The sequence below is a fragment of the Mandrillus leucophaeus genome, unplaced genomic scaffold (assembly GCF_000951045.1).
Source record: "Mandrillus leucophaeus isolate KB7577 unplaced genomic scaffold, Mleu.le_1.0 Scaffold210, whole genome shotgun sequence".
Classification (NCBI taxonomy): Eukaryota; Metazoa; Chordata; class Mammalia; order Primates; family Cercopithecidae; genus Mandrillus; species Mandrillus leucophaeus.
In genome coordinates this window covers 1,048,683-1,072,434 of record NW_012102144.1, presented here as the reverse complement: position 1 = coordinate 1,072,434, position 23,752 = coordinate 1,048,683, and the positions used below count along the sequence as shown (strand labels likewise).

Below are 23,752 nucleotides of genomic sequence, written 5' to 3'. Positions count from 1 at the left end.
GGGGGAGGGGGAGTAAAAGAGACAGGGAAGGGAAGTAAAAAACAGGCTTAATGATGTTTGCAATCCCATTAGAATCTCAATTTCTACAATTTGCTACTTGAAGTTGTCAAAAATCATGTTCTAAAGGAAAATCCCTTTTTTGCCTTCATCCTATCACTTCTCACATAAAACAAGACCTTGTGGTTCAGGGTTCGTTGTTGTAAACAACCTGTCAAAATCTCAAGGATAAGTATTCCCCCTACAAACCTTGCCCCCAATCTACTCATGATGAATCCTTTCATGTAATGGCAGGCAAGTTAATTGGTATAGATTGTTAGTCATTTTCCAAATGATAATGGTCACTGGTGCAGATAACCAAGCTACTTGGAGATAGTTAAAGAGAGGTCCTCCACCTGGCAATACTGTGTATGCCTTCGAAGGGCCGATTATGGTTTCTGAGATATGGAAGCCATGATTTAATGCTGCAACTTGGAGGTGGAGGATTTGCAGAGGTTGTTTTGGGGTAGAGGAGAATGCAGAATCTCCCCTCTCTGAATCATGGCTTATTCCTTGGAAACCTGTCATTCACAAACCCAATTATGTGCAGGTAGAATGTCAACTCTGACAGAATGAAACCAATGCACCCTTTGTGTGTGTGTGTGTGTGTGTGTGTGTGTGTGTATGTGTGTGTGTGTGTGTTTTTAATGAAATCCTGCTTTACTAGCAGGTTCTATTTTCATAAATGTCTATTTTAAAAAAAGCCAAATCATATATTTCCCCACACACTTCTGAATATGTTTCATTCAGGTGAGAAGCCTTAATCAGTGTGTTGAAAGAGAGCTGTTGGGTGTTGCTGTGTGCATTTTGCCAAAGTGGGAGAGATGCAGGAATGAAGAGAAATCCTCTTAGCATTACCTCTGACCCTCTGCCCGCTTCTGAGAGTCTGGGCCTTGGGTTCCCAGTTTATAGATGGAGGTTATTAAATTAGCCATTATCAAAGGCTGTCATGGAATCACTCAAAGGTTGAAAAATCTTTACAAAGAAAAATGTCGTGCCACGGGAGTGCCAGTTAATTATAAATGAGAAGTGGAAGGCAGGCAGCTAGCATGGAAAACAGATAAGGTCCTTGTGGCTTTGAGTTACTATTTAGGGTTTTGGGTTTTTTTTCCTTTTCTTCCCCTCTCCTTGGTTTTGCTTTTGTGTGGGTGTGAGGTTTTGTTGTTGTTGTTGTTGTTCAGAAGTAAAAGGGTATTCTGTGGTTGGAATCAGATTTTCTGTAAGTAACTTTTTGGTTCAGTGGTCAGATAGAGCCTACTTTGAGTCCCTGTTCTGCTCACTATTTAGGGTTGATTAACTGCTCTGAATAGTTCAGTTGCTTAACTGCTTACAAGCCACTTAACCACTCTGGGCCTTTGTTTTCTTCTGTGGGAAGTGGAGATAATATTTCCTTTCCTGGAGGACTGATGGAAGAATCTGGGGTCATGTATATAAGGTATAAAGCAACTCAAATGCTGGGCATACAGCTCGGTATGTGCCCCCTCCCCATCCTGACCACCTGCATCCTGCTTCTTTCTGGTTTTCAGTAGCACTTGCTGCCTTTAATATACTTTGTGATTGAATGACTTGTTATGTGTATGGTATGTTTCTCCCCTCTGAGAACGCAGGCCAAGAGGTCAGGGATCTTTGTCTTGGTTAGGTATCCAAGTACCTAGAGCAGGCCTTGGTACATGGTAAGTGCTTGTTAGTTATTTGGGGCTTGTTGTTGTTGTCATTGTTGTTTTGTTTTTGTTTTGGGGGGTTTGTGTGTGTGTGTGTGTGTGTGTGTGTGTATGTGTGTGTTGAGACAGCTTCTCACTCTGTCACCCAGGCTGGAGTGCAGTGGTGCGATCTGGGCTCACTGCAACCTTCACCTCCTGGGTTCAAGTGATTCTTGTGCCTCCACCTCCCGAGTAGCTGGGACTATGGGTGCCCGCCACCATGCCCAGCTGATTTTTTTTTTTTTTTTGTATTTTTAGTGGAGACATGGTTTCACCATTTGGCCAGGCTGGTCTCGAACTTCTAGCCTCAAGTTATCCATCCACCTCGAGTTATTTGTTGAATGACCACATAGGGCCTCAGCCCTCCCCATCTTCTCTTCTCTGTTTATCCTTCTACTTGTTGATGCTTATTCTGGATCTGATTCTGCACTCCTCGTCTGTTTTCTTCTTGTCTTTATTCCTTCTCCTGGAGCCTCAGTTCGTTAAATCATGTCCATCCGGCATTAGTGTGCTCTTCCCTGCATAATCAGTACCTGAATAAATGAATTTCATTGGTGGATATTTTGGGACTGAATTTGGTAAAAGTTTTCTACATTTCAGTGTTCAAGTATGACTTTCTAGTAAAAAGCATTAGTCACCAAACAGCTTACTCAGTTTACTTAAACACACTGAAACTTGTTTTTCCTTAAGTCATAAACTGGAAAAAAAATTATTGGAGAAATAAACTGACTGCTTCCCAACAGACCTGACCATTGTGCAGTAGCTGATTAATTAAAGAGTTACTGTTCAAATGAGCTCTATTTTTAAAAGCAACAACCAGGGTTTGGATGGAACTTACTTTGAGTTTGGAGATGCAAACCAGATCCAAGCTGTGCATTCTGTCTGTGTATCTTTCTGATCCGATGAAAGCGGGAAATGGGGGAATCTGACAAGCCAAAATCAGTTTGGTTAGACTAAACTGATTTTGTTTCTTCGAGTGCATTTTTATGTCGAAATTCAGGTACAACACATCAATAGAATAAAGATATAAAACAACTAATCATCTTGATAGATACAGAAAATGCATTTGACAAACTCCAACACCCTTTTGTGGTAAAAACAACAAACTAGCATAGAAGAGAACTTCCTCTACCTGATGAAGAGCATCTACAGATAACTCATGGCTAACATGATACTTAATGCTGAAAGACTGGTGCTTTCCCTTAAGATCAAGAACACAACAAAGATGTCCACTCTTGCTACTTCTGTTGAACATTGTACTGGAGGTTCTAATCAGGGCAATAAGACATGATAAAGAAATAAAAGACATGAGATTGAAAAGGAAAAAGTAAAACTCTCTATTTGCACGTGATATAGCTTATATAGAGAAAATTCTAAAGAACACACACACACACACACACACACAGGCACACAAGTACCTAAACTAATATAACTAATAAATGATTTTAGCAAGATTGTATGATTTAACATCAGTATAAAAATCATTTATGTTTCTATACAATAACAATCTGAAAATGAAATTGGGAACAATTCTAATTACAATAGCATCAAAAAGAATAAAATACTTAAGAATAAACTTAGAAGAAGTACAAGCCTGTGCCTAAAAACCACAAAATATCATTGAAAGAAATTAGATTGAATTAAATGGAAAAGTAGCCAGTGTTCAACTCTTCAAATTGATAAATTGATCTACAAAGTCAGTGTATGTCTATCAAAACTGTAGCTGGCTTTTTTTCTTTTTGCACAAATTGACAAACTAATCCTAAAATTCATATTTTATGAATGCAAATGCAAGGAACGAAGAAGAGTCAAAACAGTTTTTTAAGAGAAGAACAAAATTGCATGACTCATATATACTTCATGATTTTAAAACTTACTGCAGAACTGCAGTCATCAAGACAGTGTGGTACTGGCACAAAGATGGACATACAGACCACTGGAATAGAGCTGAGCATCCAGAATAAACTCTTAACAGCTATGGTCAGTTGATTTTTTGACAATGGTACCAAGGCAATTCAATGGGGAAAGATTATTCTTTTCAATAAATGGTGCTGAAAGAACTGGATAGCCACATGAGAATGAAGGTGGTCTCCTACTTAGTGCCATATACAAAAATTAACTCAAAATGGATCATAGACGTAAATGTAAGAACAAAACCGTACATCTCTTAAATTAAAATGTAAGAATACATCTTTATGACCATGAGTTATGCAATGGCTTCTTAGAAATGATTAAAAACAACAACAAATTAGAGGTCATCAAAATTAAAAAATGTTGTGCTCAACAGATGTCATCAAGAAAGTGAAAAGACAGCCCACAAAATGGAAGAAAAAATGTTCCTATCATATATCTGATAAAGGACTTGTATCCAGAAAGTATGTGAAGAACACTTATAACTCAACAATTAGAACACAACCCAATGAAAAAAGATGGACTAAGGATTGGTATAGACATTTCTCTATTCTAAGAAGATATATAATAAGCACATAAAAAGATATTCAACATCATTAGCCATTAGGGAAATGCAAATCAAAACCACAATTAAATACTGCTTTATACCCACTCTAGTAGCTACGATAAAAGACAGACAGTAACAAATGTGACAAGAATGTGGAGAAAATGGAACACTCTTTCATCAATGGTGGGAATGTACAAAGGTGCAGATATTTTGGAAAACAATTTGGGAATTCCTCAAAATGTTAAATCTAAAGTTGCCACATGACCTAGCAATTTCATTTCTAGAGATATATCCAAAAGAATTAAAAACATTGGCCGGGCATGGTGGCTCACACCTGCAATCCCAGCACTTTGGGAGGCCAAGGCAGGCGGATGACGAGGTCAGGAGATTGAGACCATCCTGGCTAACATGGTGAAACCCCGTCTCTACTAAAAATACAAAAAAATTAGCCAAGTGTGGTGGCGGGCGCCTGTAGTCCCAGCTGCTTGGGAGGCTGAGGCATGAGAATGACATGAACCTGGGAGGCGGAGCTTGCAGTGAGCCGAGATCGCGCCACTGCACTCCAGACTGGGCGACAGAGTGAGACTCCGTTTCAAAAAAAAAAAAAAAAAGAAAAATTAAAAACATACATCCAACTGAGAGCAGTGGCTCATGCCTGTAATCCCAGCACTTTGGGAGGCCGAGGCAGGTGAATCACAAGGTCAGGAGTTCAAGACCAGCCTGGCCAACATGGTGAAACTCCGTCTCTACTAGAAATACAAAAATTAGCCAGGTGTGGTGGCGCATGTCTGTAGTCCCAGCTACTCAGGAGGCTGAGGCAGGAGAATTGTTTGAACCTGGGAGGCCAGAGGTTGCAGTGAGCCAAGAGGGCACCACTGCACTCCAGCCTGGGCGACAGAGCGATACTCTGTCTCAAAAAAAAAAGAAAAAAAAAAAAATTAGCCAGGCATGGTGGCATGCACCTGTGTGGTCCCAGCTGCTTGGGAGGCTAAGACAGGAGCATCACTTGAGCCCAGGAGGTCAAGGCTGCAGTGAGCCATGATTGCATCACTGCACTCCATCCTGGGAAACAATGAGAACCTGTCTCAAAAAACAAAACAAAACAAATATCCACACAAAAAATTGTACATAAGTAATCAGAGCATCATTATTCATAAAAGCCGTAGGTGAAAATAGTCCAAATGTCCACAACTGATCAGTGAAAATGTGGTATGTATATACAATGGCATATTATTCAGCAATATAAGGGAATGAAGGATTGATACATGCTATAACTTGGATTAACCTTGAAAAATCATTCTGTATGAAAGAAGCCAACTTCAGAAGACCACGTATTGTATGATTGCATTTATATGAAATGTCCAAAATAGGCAAAACCATAGAGACAGAAAATAGATTAGTGGTTGTCAGAGCCTAGGGGGCAGGGGGATATGGGAAGTAACTGCCAGTGCTCCTGGGGTTTCTTTTTGGGGGGGATGAAAATGCTATAAAATTAGATAGTGATGACTCACAATTCTGAATGTATTAAGAGTCCATGAATTGTACACTTTGAAATGGCAAGTTTTATCTTATGTACATTGTATCTTCACAAAGCTGTTATCAAAACATCAGGCACATCTGGGGATTAAAATTCTGGGCTCTTTTATCACCTTTATAAGGTGCTACTGAAACTAATAATTTTTAAAAGAGTGAACATGAAATAACTTATTTCCTTAAAATTTTCCTCCTCTATTCTTTTTTTTTCTCTTTTTATTTTATTGGTGAAAGCTAGAAATGCTTTTGTGTTGCTGACATCAACATATTTATTGCTTCATCATTTCTGTAGCTATGGATAAGAGAACAGATGGTAACCTTAAAAGAGAAATGTTCAGTTTGGGAGATTTTTATCTTTGGCTGCTACCTTTTGAAATAATTCACATGCATGATCTTCTTGTATATAAAAAAACCCACCAACATAGGGAAAATTTGGGTTTCTAATTAGAATTCCAAAGCTACAGGGATCTTTAATGGAGGTGAAATTGTCTTTCCTGTGAGATCTTAGGGCCAGACATGTTTCGTGAGAAAGAAATATGTATGTTTGCTCTTCTTCTTAAAGAAAATTTTACCTGCATTTTTTAAACCATTTTCTCCATTTTCCAGGACTTAGGAACCTTTCATAAAAGCAGTATGTTGTCAGTATTTGTTATCTACAAGTAACATTTCTGGTCAGCATATGTATTATGTATATGTAATTGCTATTACAGTTAAGGAAATTGTGGTCATGGGCCATATCCAGTGGTCTACTTAGTAAAATAAAAACTACATTACCATTCCTCTTGGGGTATTGATTTAGAAGAGAAGGCTGGGGTCCACATGTAAAGACCCTTAGCATGCTTACCTGGTGGCCTCTGACCTTTCATGCTGTTTTCACATGTGTGTACCACGCCTTCTGCAAAGACAGGCATGTTCTGGAACACTGCTCGTGGTGCCTTTGCCTGATGCCCATTGCCAAGGAATGTGTTTATGGTTTGGGATCCAAGGGCTGGTGACTGGCAGGCTCTTGAAAAAAAAAATGGTTTTTTCTTCTTTCTCACCTGCTCCCTTTACTGCCTGCAGGAAGATCTGCCTGCACTGCAAGTGTCCCCAAGAGGAGCACATGGTGACAGTGATGCCGCTGGAGATGGAGAAGACCATCAGCAAACTCATGTTTGACTTTCAGAGGAACTCGACCTCAGATGATGACTCAGGCTGTGCCTTGGAAGAGTATGCCTGGGTCCCACCGGGTCTGAAGCCTGAACAGGTACCATTCTGGGTGGGAGCATGCTGGTTTGGGTGTTTTACTTTGTCTTACTGGTACTTCCTCATTCCAGTTCTGTAGGAAAAGTAGACTTTGCTGATTCAGAGAAGCGGTAGGGCTAAATAGGTTGAAGATGCCAGGGGCCCCAGTGGAAAATGAGGAAAGGAAATGAAATTGAGCCAGGAGTGATCCATTGCTAATTCATTCCGTATTATCATTATTAACCATTACCAGGACTGTCTAGAAATGTCTCAGAAACATTGGTTTTAAAACATTAAGAGAGTGAAACTTGGTTTTGGGGGTGGAGAAGAAGAGTTCTACATTGGCTCTGAGTCTTTACAGTAAGACTCTTCAGATAAAAGAGTGAGGAAGTGTGAATTTTCCTTACTCTTCCCAGTGATTATGCTGTGTTCAGACATTAAGTTTGTAGTGTTACTTTACAAAGAAAGACACTGGCATTTCCTGAAATGTCTTGGCACCACCCAAAGGCTGTAAACATCATTGGCTTGATGAAAAGGTCTTCGTGGCAAATGAAATTAGGCACACAGGTAGGTTTTCTTTAACCAGCAAGGTATTATTTAAAAATTTAATTAGCTGCTAATACTTTTAAATTAGGGATTTTTCATGTAAAGGTGTACCACATTTTTCTCAGTGACATACAGCCTCTTGTATTTCTTGGTACTTAAAATTTTCTCCTCCACCAGCCCCATGTTGTTTAAGAAGCTCTTTTATAAGCTGGGTATTTTCATGATGTTTCCTGTGAAAATCTGAAGTCCTAGAATCTGAAGTGTTTGACCACTGTTGACTTCCTCTGACACGTAAAATTTCTTTCTCAGGACATCTCTATGTCCGACAAAAACATTTTAAAATTTAAACAGCCGTTGAAATTTTAACTCAGGAACTTTAGGTGTGATAATGCTTTTAGGGAAAATTCTTTTTAAGTTTTTTTTTTGAACTTTATTTTCAGTTCATGGGTACATGTGCAAGTTTGTCACACTGGTGTCGTGGAAGTTTGTTGTACAGATTATTTCATGACCCAGATATTAAGCCTATTACCCATTAGTTATTTTTCCTGACTCTCTCCCTCCTCCCAGCCTTCACTCTCTGATAGGGCCCAGTGTGTGTTGTTCCCCACTATGTGTCCATGTGTTCTCATCATTTAGCTCCCACTACATGAGACATGCAGTATTTGGTTTTGTGTCTCCGTTAGTTTGCTAAGCGTAATGGCCTCCAACTCTATGCATGTTCCTCCGAAGGACATGATCTTGTACTTTTTATGGCTGCACAGTATTCCATTGTGTATATGAGTCTAATATCTAGACTCTATAAGGAACTTAAACAAATTTACAAGAAAAACCACACAACCCCATTAAAAAGTGGGCAAAGGACATGAACAGACAGTTTTCAAAAGAAGACATGCATGAGGCCAACAAGCGTATGAAAAACAGCTCAACATCACTGATCATAAGAGAAATGCAAATCAAAACCACAATGAGATACCATCCCACACCCATCAGAATGGCTATTATTAAAAAGTCAAAAAAAAACAAAAAACAAAAACAGATGCTGGCGAGGTTGTGGAGACAAAGGAATGTTTATACATTGTTGGTGGGAGCATAAATGAGTTCAGCCATTGTGGAAGACAGTGTGACAATTCCTCAAAGACCTAAAAACATTAATACCATTTGCCCCAGCAATCCCATTGCCGGTTATATACCCAAAGGAATATAAATCTCTCTATTATAGAGACACATGCACACATATGTTCATTGTGGCACTCTTCATAATAGTAAAGACATGGCATGAACCTAAATGCCCATCGATGACAGACTGAGATAGAGAAAATTCTTTATAATAAAGGAGAACCCAAGAATTCACCCATAACTTAATAGTAGTAATACTAATATAATCTCATAGATTAGCCATTGCTCATTTTCTTCTAATTTTGAAGTTGCAAATTGACAGATGAAATCAGGGAGACAGGTAGGATTTGTTTAGCCAGCAAGGTATTGTTTTAAAATTTAATTAGCTACTAATACCTCAAAATTAGAGATTTGCTTCATGTAAAAGTTTATATTTATGTCTTGAAATTTTGAAGATCTGGTATCTCATCCCTGTAAGGATATAATTGTCTGGAGTTGAGTGATGGCCATTCCTTTTAGACAAAGCTTGATTATACCAAATCATCCCAGTCTCTACAAAGTCCATTTTATTCTTTCATGTTACCTTCCAGAACCCTACAGGCACTTTCGTTTTGTGATCTCTGTTCTAATTCCCACTGCAGGGGAGAAAATGTCTTAGAATAGAAACACTCCCAGAAAATAATCTCCATGAGAATTGAAGGTAATTCTCTGTTGGGTTATTAACAGGAAGAAATGAGTGCTTTCTCCCAGTTTGTGAGTGGAGGTTATATCTTCTGTTTTAGTAAAGATTTTATTATTAAATAATTAGTTTAAGAAGAATGAGAGTGTTTGATTGAGTTTGTTTAGACACTCAGAGAGGTAGTGGCTGACTGCATAACTTTGTTTGACATTGCCATTCTACCACCAGTACTTGAACAGTGTGTTTTCATACCTAGATACACCTGTGAGCTTGTTTCATTTTCTTGCTAACCTCATTTCCAACAGCTTCGAAGCAGCCCATCTTTCTTTTGTTCACCTGAAGGACATTGCTTCTTGCTAAATTGGACTCTGAATTTTCCAAAGTCAAGCTTTTGTCAGTTTCCTGCTTAAAATGAGTTTTCTCTAAAACCATTAAACATCATTCTATGAAATGCAGATTCAGAGAAAACTTTCTACTCATATTGACCCAAGCAAACAGACAATTTCAGAAGCTAGGGTTTTGATTAAATTTATGATTTCAAAAGTGAGTACTAATGGTATTTTTGGAGGTCCCTTGACTCATCCAAAATGAATGTCTTTGGGAAGCATAAATCTGAAATTTCTTTGATTTGTTTTGAAAGAAAATGATTAGTGCCATTAAACAAGTGGTTTGAATTATGTCAAATGAAAGGATAGTCGCATCTCTAATAATTCTGTTGTTCTTTGGATGGTTTTCCCTATTTCCTACACTTACTCAAATCTTTTTGACACAGATGATTAGAAAAGGAAATAGCTCTGCAGAGAGAGAAAACCTTCTCAAGTTATTTTAAGAATTCTATAGCACCTAATAAAATATGCATCTATATTAATGGTGTTTGAAGGGATCATATTGCATGTAAGAAATGAGCTTCAAATTTTTAAATTAGAAGATCTTCTAAAGTCTATTACATACAGCACTGTTTATGAATTTAAAGGGTTTTTTTAGAAAGCTGTATAGTATGCTGTAAGAAAAAATTGAGTTCCTAAATGCCCTTCACTAATAAAAATTCTGATGTTTAATATATTAACTGTCTGAGAAAGTCTATTTTTCTATCAAGAGAAATTATAGGGAATGTAAAAATGCTTTGTCCTGGAGGCAAAATATTAAAGACTAGTTAGGGTTGAGAGTAATGTACTTTCATTTTTGTTAGAAACCTTTCATTTCACTCCCAGGTCGTAGGTTGGTAATACACCTTCAGGTGATACTATTTATTATTTTCTTTCTCCTGAGAAATGCCTTCAATTGAATATAATGCAAACAAAAGCCCCCTCCCTTTTAGGGAAGTGTTCTTGAATATAGGCATTTAATTTCATAAAAATTCACTAGCTGTAAAACTCAACCTTTTAAAAATAGTGGGGAAGTAATAAATATAACAAATGATGCCAGAAAGGAAAGGCATTTATCTCATGATCTCTAATGACTGAGCTGAAAACTAATCAGAGAAGTTGTTCAGATCCTTTGCCTCTGCTCACTCCAAATAAGGTGTTTAATGGTAACAGAACAGAGGGCTGGAATCTGCCCCTAGTTGACCATCTGAAGTCTTTTTTTATTTTTTTTATTTTTATTTTTTTAAGAGACAGAGTTTTGCTGCCACACAGGCTGGAGTGCAGTGGTATGATCATAGCTCACTGCAACCTTGAACTCCTGGGCTCAAGGGAATCCTCTTGCCTCAGTCCTAAGTAGCTGGGACTGCAGGCACATGCCGCCACACCCAGCTAGTTTTTGTATTTTTTGTACAGAAGGGGGATCTCACTTGTTGCCCAGGATGGTCTTGAACTCGTGACCTCAAGCAGTTCTCCCAAAGTACTGAGATTACAGGCATGGGCCACCACACCTGGTCTGAAGACATTCTTAAGGCATCAATTTCATTTCAAACTCAAACAGTGAATAGTGTATACCCTATCCCTTTCAGGTGCTATGATGATACATTTACAGTACATAATATTAAAATAAGAACTTAGAAAATAATTAACAAGCTCTAAGAAGGGCAAATAGTGAAGAGGATTTCTCAGCCTCAGCACTATTGACACTTCGGACAGATAATTCTTTTCTGTGGTGACTGTCCTCTGCATTGTGTAGGATGCTTAGCAGCATCCCTGGCCTCTACCCACTAGATACCAAAAGCACTTCCCATTTGAGGTAACCAAACATGTCTCCAGACATTACCCAATGCTCCTGGGGAATAGGAAAACCACTGGGTAAAAGTGATGTTAAAAACTGGAGGATATCTCAGCAGAATTCTGGCCCAATCAAAACAAAAAAGGATGACTCAATTTAGCAAGTATTTATTGAGCACCTACCATGCTCTAGTTCCAGCTTAGAACAGTTGCTGCCTTGTACCATGGGTATTCAGCAGAATGAAAAAGTGGGGATCCCACACTGCTTGAGCAGAGGCTGGTGCTCCCTGAGGCAGATCCTGCCATCTTTGCTAAATCAAAATGAGAATTGGAGCTGCATGACCAGTTGGCCGTGGAGGGTCACCTTTTTGTTCTTCAAACCAAAAATAACTTTTTCCTCTTTTATAAAAGGAAGACTTGTTCATTAAAAAAAGAAAAGAAAAATGTGAGACATCCAGGAAAGCAACTAAAACTCACTCATAATTCCACCAACCAAGGAAAATTGTGTTTCAACCTTTTTGCCTGTGTTTTAGTCTGTTTTCACACTGCTGATAAAGACATACCCAAGACTGGGCAATTTACAAAAGAAAGAGGTTTAACTGAACTTGCAGTTCCACATGGCTGGGGAAGCCTCACAATGATGGCAGAAAGCAAGGAGGAGCAAGTCATGTCTTACATGGATGGCAGCACGCAAAGAGAGCTAGTGCGGGAAAACTCCCCCTTATAATAACCATCAGATCTCATGAGACTTACTATCACGAGGCCATCAAGGGAAAGACCTGCCCCAATGATTCAATTACCTCCCACTGGGTACCTCTCACAACACATGGTAATTCAAGATGAGATTTGGGTGGGGACACAGTCAAACCATATCAGCCTGTATATTCAGGTTTCTATGTGTGTAGGAGTACATTTCTACTTTGATTTGGACAAAAATGTGATGATGCTCTCCACTTATCCTGAGCTGTCTTTTCTAGGCCATATATTGTGAATATTTTTCTGCATCAGTATATTTCAATCTGGATTATCCTTTGTAATGGTTCGATAGTTTTGTGTTGGTAGGTTCTAACCTGGAGCGGTACCACTACCTCTAGAGGGCATTTGGAAATGTATGTTTGGGAGAGGGCAATTACTATCTAAATGACTGGGGGACTCCACTAGCCTATGGATGGTGCCTTGAGATGCTAAGCATCCCAAAAAGTACTAGATGATCCTGCGCAAAGGAGAATGGACCCATCCCAAATGCCAAGAGTACCATCATTGAGCACCATGGAGCTGAGGGTTTAGTTTTGACCACTTGCATTGATTGGCGACTTTCCTCTATATTACAAGACAGCAGCAACTAACCTTATGCATTTTATACATGTGCCTGCTCCTCTCCATAAGCATAATTTCTGGAGGTGTAGTGGTCATGTATAAGCTTCTCTGAGGTTTTAGATTCATGATGCTACACCACCCTCCAGGAAGGTCGTAACTGGTATGTCTTGTGGGTGGATAGCTTTCGTTGGGTGCATGTGGGTTTTCTATTAGTTCTCCTCCTTGCTCCTCCTTGAAATTCTGAAGAGGCCATCAGATTGCTTCTACTGAGTGGATGTCTTTTTCATTGATGTTTTGGATACTCCCAAGTATTCATGGAGGGTTCTCAAATATGAATATCTCCAAAGGTTAGTAATTTGACCATGACCGTAACTGTGTTTTAGCACAGAATAAGTTGCAATTAGATTCATCATCCAGAATGCTCAACTTTCACTTCAAACTGTCACAGGAAGGATGAAGAATAGATACCAAGTGTGATTGCCTAGTTTTTGGCTTTCCGAACCTTTTTCTTATAAGTAGTAAAATAGGACAGCCAGTACTACCCAGAGACAGGGGTGAATTAGTTGGATTTGAGCCCTGTGAAGCTCTAAAATATCTCTTTTGGGAGTGTATAAAATTATTTATTTGGCTTTTATTTTAGTGACTATTACTCATCCATCAGGTGTCAGATTAAATGTATCTCCTCAAATAACTACTTTGGCTAGCCCCAATACAAGATTAGGTCCTCAGTTACATGCTTTGTAGCAAACCCTGCAATTTTTGTTATTAACACTTATAAAACTTATAATTAGATACTTATTGGTATAAGTATTTGTTTAATGTTTGGCTTCCCTGCTTTCCTTTAAGGTCCAGGAGGGCAGGAACGTTGCATACTTTGTTGTTTAGGAATTCTCCCAGCACCTAGCACAGTGTCTGACACATGTCCAGCACCCAGCAAACATTTGTTAAGAGATAGACCGACGACAGGGGTCCTCTGCAGAACCAGAAATGTTCAGGTCGCATCACACTGAAGAGATAATAGCCTGTGGTATTATTTTCTACATAAAGAATTATTCCATATCAACTATTTCTGTTCCCTCGGCTGCTCCTAAAGATTTGTATTCTAAGCAGATTCCCCTAGCCATCCCAACTGCTTCAGAGTTTTCTTAGGTTGCAAAAAGGTCAGAGAGGGTGACATCTTGCCAAGGGCTGCACTAAGCAAACCTGAGGCAGCTCCACCAGCTCCAAGTCCCTGGGTGTGGAGCAGGGTTGGAGGAGCAGTGGGTCTGGCAGAAGCTCACTGTGTATTCAAACTTAGACACCATTTATGTCCCAATCTGAATCTGGGGAGCCCAGTGAGAGCCATGGCATGAGGAGAAAACAGCATGGCCCAGTGGGAAGAGCCTTGCTTCTGGTATCAGGCAAATCTCTCTGCTACTCCATCACTTTCTGACCACAGTAAAGTTGTTCAGTCTCTGAGACCCTCAATTTCCTCTTGATGAAGATGACAATGATGATAGAAAAATTACTAAACTTTCATTGAACCCTTGCTATGGGCCCACCATCCTTTTTAACACTTTGCATGCATTATCCCATTTAACTCTCAACCTACTTTATTTGGTAATTACTCTTCCTGTCTCCACTGTAGGGTGAGTAAAGCAAGGCTCAGAGAAGTTAAATAACTTGCCCAAGATCACACAGCCAATGAATAGCAGAGACAGATATAATCTCAGACAACCTAACTTTGGAGCCAGTACTACTAGACCTGGAGATCACAGCGCTGATCTGGCCATGGATGAGAGAGTGCTTATAATGCTCCTGGCCCTCTGTCTGCACATAGAAGTTGCTCAATGAGTCAGTTGTTTCCTTCCCACCTTTCTTGTGAAATAGTAGTATGTGACTAACTAATTACTATTGCCCTGAGCCAACACAAAGAAGAACAGAAGGAACATTTGGCTTCCGGGAAAGAGGGAGGTTAGGTGGAGATGGAGAAGGCAGGTTAAGCATAGGGTTTATAGGAATCCTAGAGTCCTTCTCGGCCTTCTCAAAAGGTTTTCATAAAGTAATTTTGAATTCTGCCAGTATGGAAAGCTTTCTGTTTCCCAGGCCTTCTGCTGCGGGATTGTTACAAAGATACAAATTTGTCCCAGTGAAGTTCTCTGGCTCTATGGAGCCTGAGGAAGTTATTCAGGGCCCCAGATGCAGCCTCTTGATTCTGAATTCTCTAATGCCCCAAGCAGGCTTTGGGGCTATCTGCTGAAGTACTGAGCTCTGCCACCCACCTTCCTTGGTGCCTGAGATCTCCTGCAACATCACAGTCCTCAGACCTGCGAGGAATGAGTCCTTGGGGAGTTTTCTATAGGCTTCTCAGAGTGCAAAGGGAGTCTTCCCACAAAGAAGAATATTCTACGCATCTCCCTTGGGGGATCAACAGGTCAGCAGAGGCTCCTTGATTTGGCCTCTGTGCCAGTGGGAACCTTGTTAGTACCTGTCTCCAATGCTCGGCTATGGGCTTCTTGGCAGCATTCCACTTGATTTTCCCCATGAGAGTCCAAGGAATGAATCAGAGAGCATGCTAGAAAATTGGGTGAAAAGGAAATGGCCGTTGGGCTTCTCTTATTTCCTCATTCACCTGTTTAAGGATGTTTATTTTATACCTGCTATGTGTCAGGCAGTGTTCTGGGCACTGGGGACAAAACAATAAACAAGAGACTTAAGGTTTCTGCTGCACTAGAGTTATGTGAAGAGTAAAGACAATTAGAAAACAAATAATTTCAGGTTGTGATTTTTTTAAAAAAAACCTAATGATAAAAAAAACCTTAAGAATAGAGATGTAAATATTTAGAAAACTCTTACGTGTTTCAGACATTTTCCTGGGTGCTTTAGAAGTTGCTTCTCACTTAATCTATCTTATATATATTTAAAAAAGAAAAAAAAAAAAACAGCTTCTGAGATCATGGATGTGGACGGGGATGCTGGGGGGATTGGCTAATTTAGCCTGATGGGTCAGATCCAACGTCTCTGGGGAGGCAGTATTTGAGCTGCTACTGAAGATGCCTGCTATGCAGAGATCTCATTTGTTACAGAAGGTAATGTATTCATTTGAGTGAAACTCAGAAGTGAAATGAAATCAGTACCAACTTTGTGCACAAAGAATTTGGGGAGAGTATTGGAAAACTGTTTAGGGGGGAATGAATGGAGGCCATGCAGTGCTCAGTGCTTGCTAAGGCATCCCTGGACATGAAGGTGGGCCAGTCCCACTACCTTGCTTGCCCCTGGGAAATTGGAGGCGCCTGATCATCCATCCCCTTGATGTTTCTGCCCCAAGTACAGATAGGGCAACAGAGAGCCCCCATTTGACTACAGAGGTAACATCTTCCATATGTTAAATTCATAGCAAGTACTCTACTTACATTTATTTATGTCCATACTACCTTCCAAAATGTGAGTCTGTTAGAGACGGACATTGTCTTATTCACCACTCTATGCTCAGTACCAAAAATAATGCTGGCACATACTAGCCATTTAATAAACAGGGTTTGCGTGAATAAACAATCTCATTTAATCCTTGGTACAAAATCCTCTATTTTTCCATTGAAATCATCGAGGCTCACAGGATCAGAAACTTGACTAAGATGCCACAGTCAGCGAGGGACAGAGACAGGACTTACACCGGCCATCTGTCTGACTCCAGTGCCCGTGTGGGCTCTTCCTCCTCCACCCCTTCCTCATGCACAGTGAAGAGCATGCACGTTGCTCCACTCAGGGAATCAGATCCAAGAAAGCAGACGTGGTGTCAGTTGGAGGAGGGGAGCAGCATGAGTCACACAGGCTCTTTCATTCTTAGGGATGGGAAATTTATCCTAATCTGAAGTTGACCTTGGTAACTAAGGAATTCATCTTTTCCCCACCTCCAGTTTCCCCACCACTGCAGGAAGCAGCATGGCCCTGCTTCAAAGATTTATTGTCCTATCGACAATCTCTGTTTATCCTTATCTCTTCTCTCTTACCCTGGCTTTACTGTACTTCCTCCAGGGGCTGTCATGTTCCTGGTACAGATAGCATCACGTACCTGGGCACTCAATAGTGACATTCATTCAGCAAATATTTATTGAGTGCCAACTATACGCCAAGCACTTTCCTAGGCACTAGGGTACAGCGGTGAAAGGCAAACAGGTACCCCTGCCCTTGTGGAGCTGACAGTTTAGTGAAGGATGCAGGACAACTTAACAGCTGAATAACAAGACACATTCAGAGACCGATGTCAATTAGCAAAGCAATAAAAAAGGGTGATGCAATCTAGAGGAAGGAGTTGACAGGCTTTGTCTGTAAAGATCTAGCTAGTAAATATAGGCTTCATGGATTATGCAGTCTCAGTGGCAAATCCCCAACTCTGATGTTGTAATGCGAAAGCAGTCATGGACAAGAGGTGAACAAATGGGCATGGCCATGTGACAATAAAACTTTACTTACAAAAACAGGAAGGGGGCCTGATTTGAAACACAGACCCCTGATTTAGAGAATCTATCTACTTTAGATTGGATGGCTAAGAAAAGCCTCTCTGCAGGAGTGACATTTGAGCTGAGTCGTTACATGGAATGATGGCTTCATTACCCAGATTTGGTCTGTCTCTTCCGGTGGGTTTCAAAATGAGGCTCCCATACCAGTAGTACTAGTATCACCTGGGAACATGTTAAATGTAGACTCTTAGGACTTGCCCCAGACCTAATAAACCAGAACTCTGAAGATGGAGCCCAGGAATCTGCTTCAACAAAGCTTTTAGGTGTTTCTTATGTATGACAAAGTTTGAGAGCCATTACTCTTGGCTAATGGAAAAGCCACGTTGCTAGGAACAGATGAGGCCACATCTTGACTCTGTCGCTTATTAACTCTGTAACCTTGGGCATCTCAAGCATCAGTTTTCTCAGCTGTAACACAGAGATGCTTCTGCCCAGTCTAAAGTAGCTAACAGAGAAGAAGTGAATTCATCTCTGTAAGGATCCTAGGAGAAGGCAGACACAAAATAGGTCCTCAGCAAATGGTAGCTGCTGAACTCATCAGAATCATTATTTGAATCTCCAAGATGCTGAAGCAGATTTGCGTGCAGATACTAATGAATGGTGTGCCCCAGAAGCTACCCCATCCCATTCCTGGCTTTTTGCCTTTGACTGGCATGCCCTGGATATCACCCAAATACAAGGCTGATTGTTAAAGGAAACTCAGGATGCTTTTAAAAGTCTTTCACTGGCCCTGTTTCTTCAGCTCCCTTTCTGGCCTGTTAACCTAGAGCATGCGCTGATCCCTTTTACTGCAGGACCATGAATTATACAGCTGTGACTCACCACCATCCGGCTGGGGCCACAGTGCCAGGCGTCCAGCTTTACCGTTAGCTTTCAGGCTACTGACAGTTTGCTCTTTTATATGAGAAGCTATTTATACCAGGAGGGACAAAGGCCGGCAGATGCTGGGGGAAGGGAGAGAAGAATGACAAAATGGTTCATCTCTCAAGGTCTGCTGGGTGGTTTTGGCTTATAGGAAAGGAATGCACAATCTAATAGCCCTTCTAAAACCCCCATAAAAACCATCATTAGACTCACCAGCCATTTGCAGAGTGTTGTCTTTATTTCATTACTCCATCAGCACATGCTGAGATCAAAATGGAATTTCATGGTGCAGGGAGATGCATGTCTCTCCAACTGAATTGGATTAAATTCCCCCTAAGCTGCATCTCCTAGTTAGCCTTCACTGTCACTCACCTCAGTATTTTCAATGCAGTTCCAGAGATGAGTTGGAAAGGGAGGGAAGAAGGGGGCGGAAGGAAGCTTCAAAGCAGTCCACCTCACTCTTCTCGGGAAGCCAGTCACATGAACAATGCTGTGTTTATCTTGGCTTCAGAAATACACTGATGTCATTGGATGGCAATGGGAAATATGCCTGTGTGTGCAACTTTCAATAGAACTGCCTGTTAATAAACTTGTTTTCAATGGAGCTGTCAGAGTTGGGACTAGAACCTGGGTTCCCAGGCTTTAGGGCCTCTGCCAGTTGAAGTCAGCAGCAACGTGGCCAGATTCCACCAGCAGGGACTTGTCAAGGCTTGCGTGCAGATTATAAGGCCTGGAGAGGCCAAGGCTCATTTGCAAATGCAGGAAGAGAGACCTACAATAGGAGTTCTAGCTTTCAAGACAGATGTCTCCAACCTTTACAGTAAATTCACTCTAGGGTCCTAAAGATTGGGACTTGGCCTCTGACTTAGACTTCCTGCATAAGTTCACAGCTGCACACCCTTTCTTGTGACTGGGCAGTCTGCACTGTAGCCTGGTGTGAGAATTGATGTAGTATCAAGATGATCTCCTCTGCCTTATGATGCAGGAGATATTTTGAGTAATTTCATGGGTTGATTGGATTAATCCACCACCAAATCAACAAGTAACTAACTTCCTTCCTCAATCTATTTACCTGCCTGTGCATTCATTTATTCATTCATTTGTACATTCAGCCATTTATTCATTCAACAGTTGTTTATTAAGTACCCATATGTGCAAGCTGTTAGTATATGTGTGATTTTAGTATGGCAGTTTTCCAAGTCCAATCAAAACCTGGAGCTTTCCACCATCAGTCTTTATATGTTGCTTTAGGTGGCCTGGAGCCATACACAGGTAGATGTAGAAAGTGTCTCATGGAAGACCCATGCAGACATCAGGCTTTGTGCTGGCCTCCGATGACTTCTGTGTTTTGAGAACCTATCTTTATGGGTTCATAAGTGTTTGAGAGTCTGTGCTGCTTTCCAACATTGGCCAAGTTAATTCACCTTCCCAAGCTTTCATCTCATCTTCTGAAAAATAAGGATGTCAATACTTAACTACAGCATAGTTGTGAGAATTAAATGAAACAATGCTTTAAGCATTTGGGGTTTTAAAAGTGGCTACTCTTAGTTTTCTTTTCCATAGTTAAAAATTGGAAATAACTCAAAAGTCTGTCAACAGGTAGATGGATAAACATATTGTATTGTATCCATGTAATATACTACTACTTGACAATAAAAGTGAATGAACTGTTAGTCTATGCAACATGAATCAGAATCTCAGAATCATTATTCCAAATGAAAGAAGCCAGGCAAAAGAGTACCCACTATGTGATCTCATTTATATAAAACTCTAGAAAATGCAAACGAATCTATAGTGACAGAAAGCAATCAGTAGTTACTTGGGGATGGGGAAATGAGAGGGAGAAACGACAAAAGGATCGAGGAGAGTTCTGGGGGTGATAGGTACATTTGCTATCTTGTTTATGTTGATGCTTTCATGGGTATATACATATGTTGAAACGTACCAAATTGTATGCTTTACATGTGATTTATTATATGTGGATACCTCGATAAAGTGGTGGAATAAGTGAATGAATGAAGTTGCTCTTTAGCAAACAGGAAGGCAAGCTTCCTCCCATGCCAATGGTGGAGGCTTCCTATGGTTTCATCAATTGCCTCAGGGAGTAGCTAAGTCTTTTGCCAAGCCTTTTGTCAGAAAGAACTGCTCAGTATTAATCATGCACAATGAAAAGGAGATTTGGGGTAGAAATTCATCAACATCCAGATGGATGGCACAAGAAAATGAGTTCCACAGACTGGCTCATTTCACAATCTCTAAGCTCCCAAGGACAGTGCCTAACACGTAGTTGGCACTCAGTAAATAGTGGTGGTAGTTGTTATTGCTATGGCAATTTTTAGTGGTACAAAAGTAATTGCTGTTTTTTCCATTACTTTTATCAGATAATCTAGCTTGGGGACTGACTTTTTCTAATTCTTAGTTTGGAGGCTGTCTTTTCCTAACTTACTGAAAGATACCAAAAATTCTAGCAGCAACCTAAGGGGTTCTGTAAACATTAACTTCCCTACAATCCTGGGGTCCTGAGAAACCTTTCTGACTCTTGCCAAAGGGCGTTAGGAAAAAAGAGGTGGTGTCTCCATCCTCAGTGGATCTGGTGTTTGGTGAGAGGGTAATTATTTCCTCAGGGTGGCTAATCAAAATTGTGAACACTTAATCTGTGTAAGTTCCCAAGGACGATACCTAATATGTAGGCCCTAACATTTGGGCCTTTTTTATAGTCTCCTTTCTCTTCCATCGTTCTGTAAATTATTGCAAGAATCATAGCTTTAGAGAGTCAACCAGGGAAAAAAGCTACAGTGCCAACCAACTAAGTTTGCCAACCACTTGGCAACTCTATGTGTGTTGAGAGAGAAGGTCAAATGACGTGGATAAATTTGAGGTTGGGCTTGAACATAGTTTTGAAACATCCATCTTCCTTTGTGCCCCATTGCTGTGTGGATAGTCAAGAATTCATCTAGATGGTGAATATGCCATTAGAAACAGCTCTTCTGGACTGGAACAGTGGTTCATACCCATAATCCAAGCTACTTGGAGCCTGAGACAGGAGGATAGCTTGAGTGATCGCTTGAGTCTAGGAGTTTGAAACCAGCCTGGGCAGCATAGCAAGGTTCCATCTCAATTTTTTTTTTTAAATCAGTCAGTCAGTGATGTGGGCCTGTAGCCCCAGCCATTCAGGAGGCTGAAACACGCACATTGCTCAGGAGTTCAAGGTTGCAGTGAGCTGTAATAGCACCATTGCATTCCAGCTGGATGACAGAGCAAGGCCCCATGTCTTAAAAAAATAAAATTAAAATAACTAAGCATAAGTAAAAGACAAAGTTCTGCTGAAATATGGTCAGTGGGACCATTTACTGTGGTCTTTCTTAAGCACAGTAATTAAGAGCCATGGCTGTGATATCAGACGCAGCTGGGACCTGATCCAGCTCTGCCACTGTCCAGCTATATTTATGATGGGAGCAAGTTGTTTTACCTTGTTGAGGTCATTCTTTCTCATCTATAAAATGAAGACAGTAATATTTCCTGCCTTGCAGAGGACTTAATCAGTACCTGGCATTTCAAGAAATGTGTATCTTTCCAGACTAGAATGGCCAATTGTTTTGAAAACACTTTTCTTGGTAAGGCCTGTCTGGGGAAACAAGACTGAGATCTGTGTCTGAAGTTCTTGTCCATAGATGTTGGGGGCAAGAATTACAGCATCCTAAGATATAAGCATAAGCAAAACAAGACAGAGCAGAAATTCTTAAGCCCAAACCTTGGATTTAATATTTAAGAAAACAGTCTCAGAGAGCATACATGACTTGCTCATTGTCGCATAGGGCCAGTGCTTACGGAGCAGTTAATATTCCACTCTTCTCCTGTGACATCAGGGGGAAATACCTAAGGAATGTAGACTGGGAAGATACACAGAAAAGACAACATTCAAGTGCAGAAAGACTCATGAATCAGAAAAGTTTGTTTTCAGACAGCGATCAAGTGGCCTTGACCAAGTTTCTTTGCATCTTCTAGCTTCTATTTCCCATTTGGAATGTAAAGATATGAATTTTTTTTTTCCATTATAAAGTAAAAACAAACATGGCAATGTTTCCAAATTGTTAGAAGAAAGATGATAGAGTTCATGAACAATAATTACTGTTGCTATGATATACTCTATAGCTTTCATGTTTGCCTTTTTGGTCTATCAATGCCAAATGAAGGCAACTTAAAATCTTTCTCTGTAATTATAGATTTGTTTTTCCTTTTATTTCTGTTTTTGCTTTATGTATTTGAGGCTATGTTTTTTGGTGCCTACAAGTTATGGTATATAATATGTAACATAACCTATGGTTATACTATAGTTTTGATAGATTATTATTTTGTAACATTCGTTATAAATAAATGTTATTTATTTTTTATTTTAACATGAAATTACTTTTAAAAAGTTTATGAACAGCTACATAATATTTTTCAGAAATAGAAATTGTGAACAGGTGGCCATTATAAAAGTGGTCAATAAACTGTATCACCAATAATTTTGAAATGAGCAAGGATCTATTAATTATAATATCCCTTATATCCCACCTAATTTTATTTGTTCAAATTCTGGTTTGTATAATACTAACATTGCATACTAACTTTCTTTTGGTGAGTAACTGCAAGACTATGCTTTTCTATTCTTTTATTTTAAGTCTCTTCTTACGGTTTTAAGTGGGGCTCTGCAAGCAGCACATGATGGATATTGCATTCCTGTTATTCCAAACTGATAATCCATCTTTTGATTGATGGGTGTGATACATTCAAATTTATTATGATAACTTACATAATCATTCTTACCACTTTATTTTCTATTTGCTATCTTTTTTCCTCTGCTTTTTTCTGTTTTCTTGGGTTCTATTTTTTTAAATGAAGCCTTTCCAGTTTTCTTCATTTTCCTTTGCTTGGTGGAAAGCTATAGAGTATATTTCTATTCTTAGAGTGGTTATCCACCATTTCTTAACATCCAGCCACACTGGATCCTTGTCTTAGTCTGTTAGCCACTTGTCTTAGTCTGTTTTGTGCTGCTATAACAGAATACCTGAGACAGGGTAATTTATAAAGGACAGAAATTTATCCTCTCACAATTCCAGAGGCTGAAATGTTCAGGATCAAGGCACCAGCATCTGGTGAGGGCTTTCTTGCTGCATCCTCAGGTGGTGAAAGGCGAAAGGGCAAAAGGGGGAATGTGTCCCCACATGGCAGAAGAGCAGAAGAGATGAACCCACTCCAGCAAGTCCTTTTTTTTTTTTTCCCCCCTGAGACAAAGTTTTACTCTGTCACCCAGGCCAGAGTGCAGTGGTGCATTCACAGCTCACTGTAGCTTCAATCTCCCTGCACTCAGCTGATCCTCCATCCTCCCACCTCAGCCTCCCAGGTAAGTGGGACTACAGATGCACACAACCATTCCCAGCTAATTTTTATATTTTTTGTAAAGACAGTTTCACCATGTTGCCCAGGCTGGTCTCTAACACCCAGACTCAAAGGATCTTCCACTTTGTCCTCCCAGAGTGCTGAGATTATAGGTGTGAGGGACCACCACCACGACTGGCCACAAGTCCTCTTTATGGCAGCATTAATCTATTCCAAACAACTTCCAAAAGGTCCCATCTCCC

General features: G+C 40.1%; 1 protein-coding gene across 2 annotated transcripts in view; it reads left to right on the top strand.

The window, feature by feature from the left end:
• PRICKLE2 (prickle homolog 2 (Drosophila)) overlaps positions 1–23,752 on the top strand; it is a 144,974-nt gene that overhangs the window by 20,302 nt on the left and 100,920 nt on the right. The window contains exons 1-2 of one of the 2 annotated variants that reach the window (XM_011980347.1): positions 938–954; positions 6,790–6,973. In XM_011980347.1, the coding sequence (XP_011835737.1) occupies positions 6,830–6,973 (144 nt within the window). In that variant the 5' untranslated portion in view covers positions 938–954; positions 6,790–6,829. Of the gene's footprint in view, positions 1–937; positions 955–6,789; positions 6,974–23,752 lie in introns of those variants that run through there. The other variant, XM_011980346.1, reaches the window with a different exon arrangement.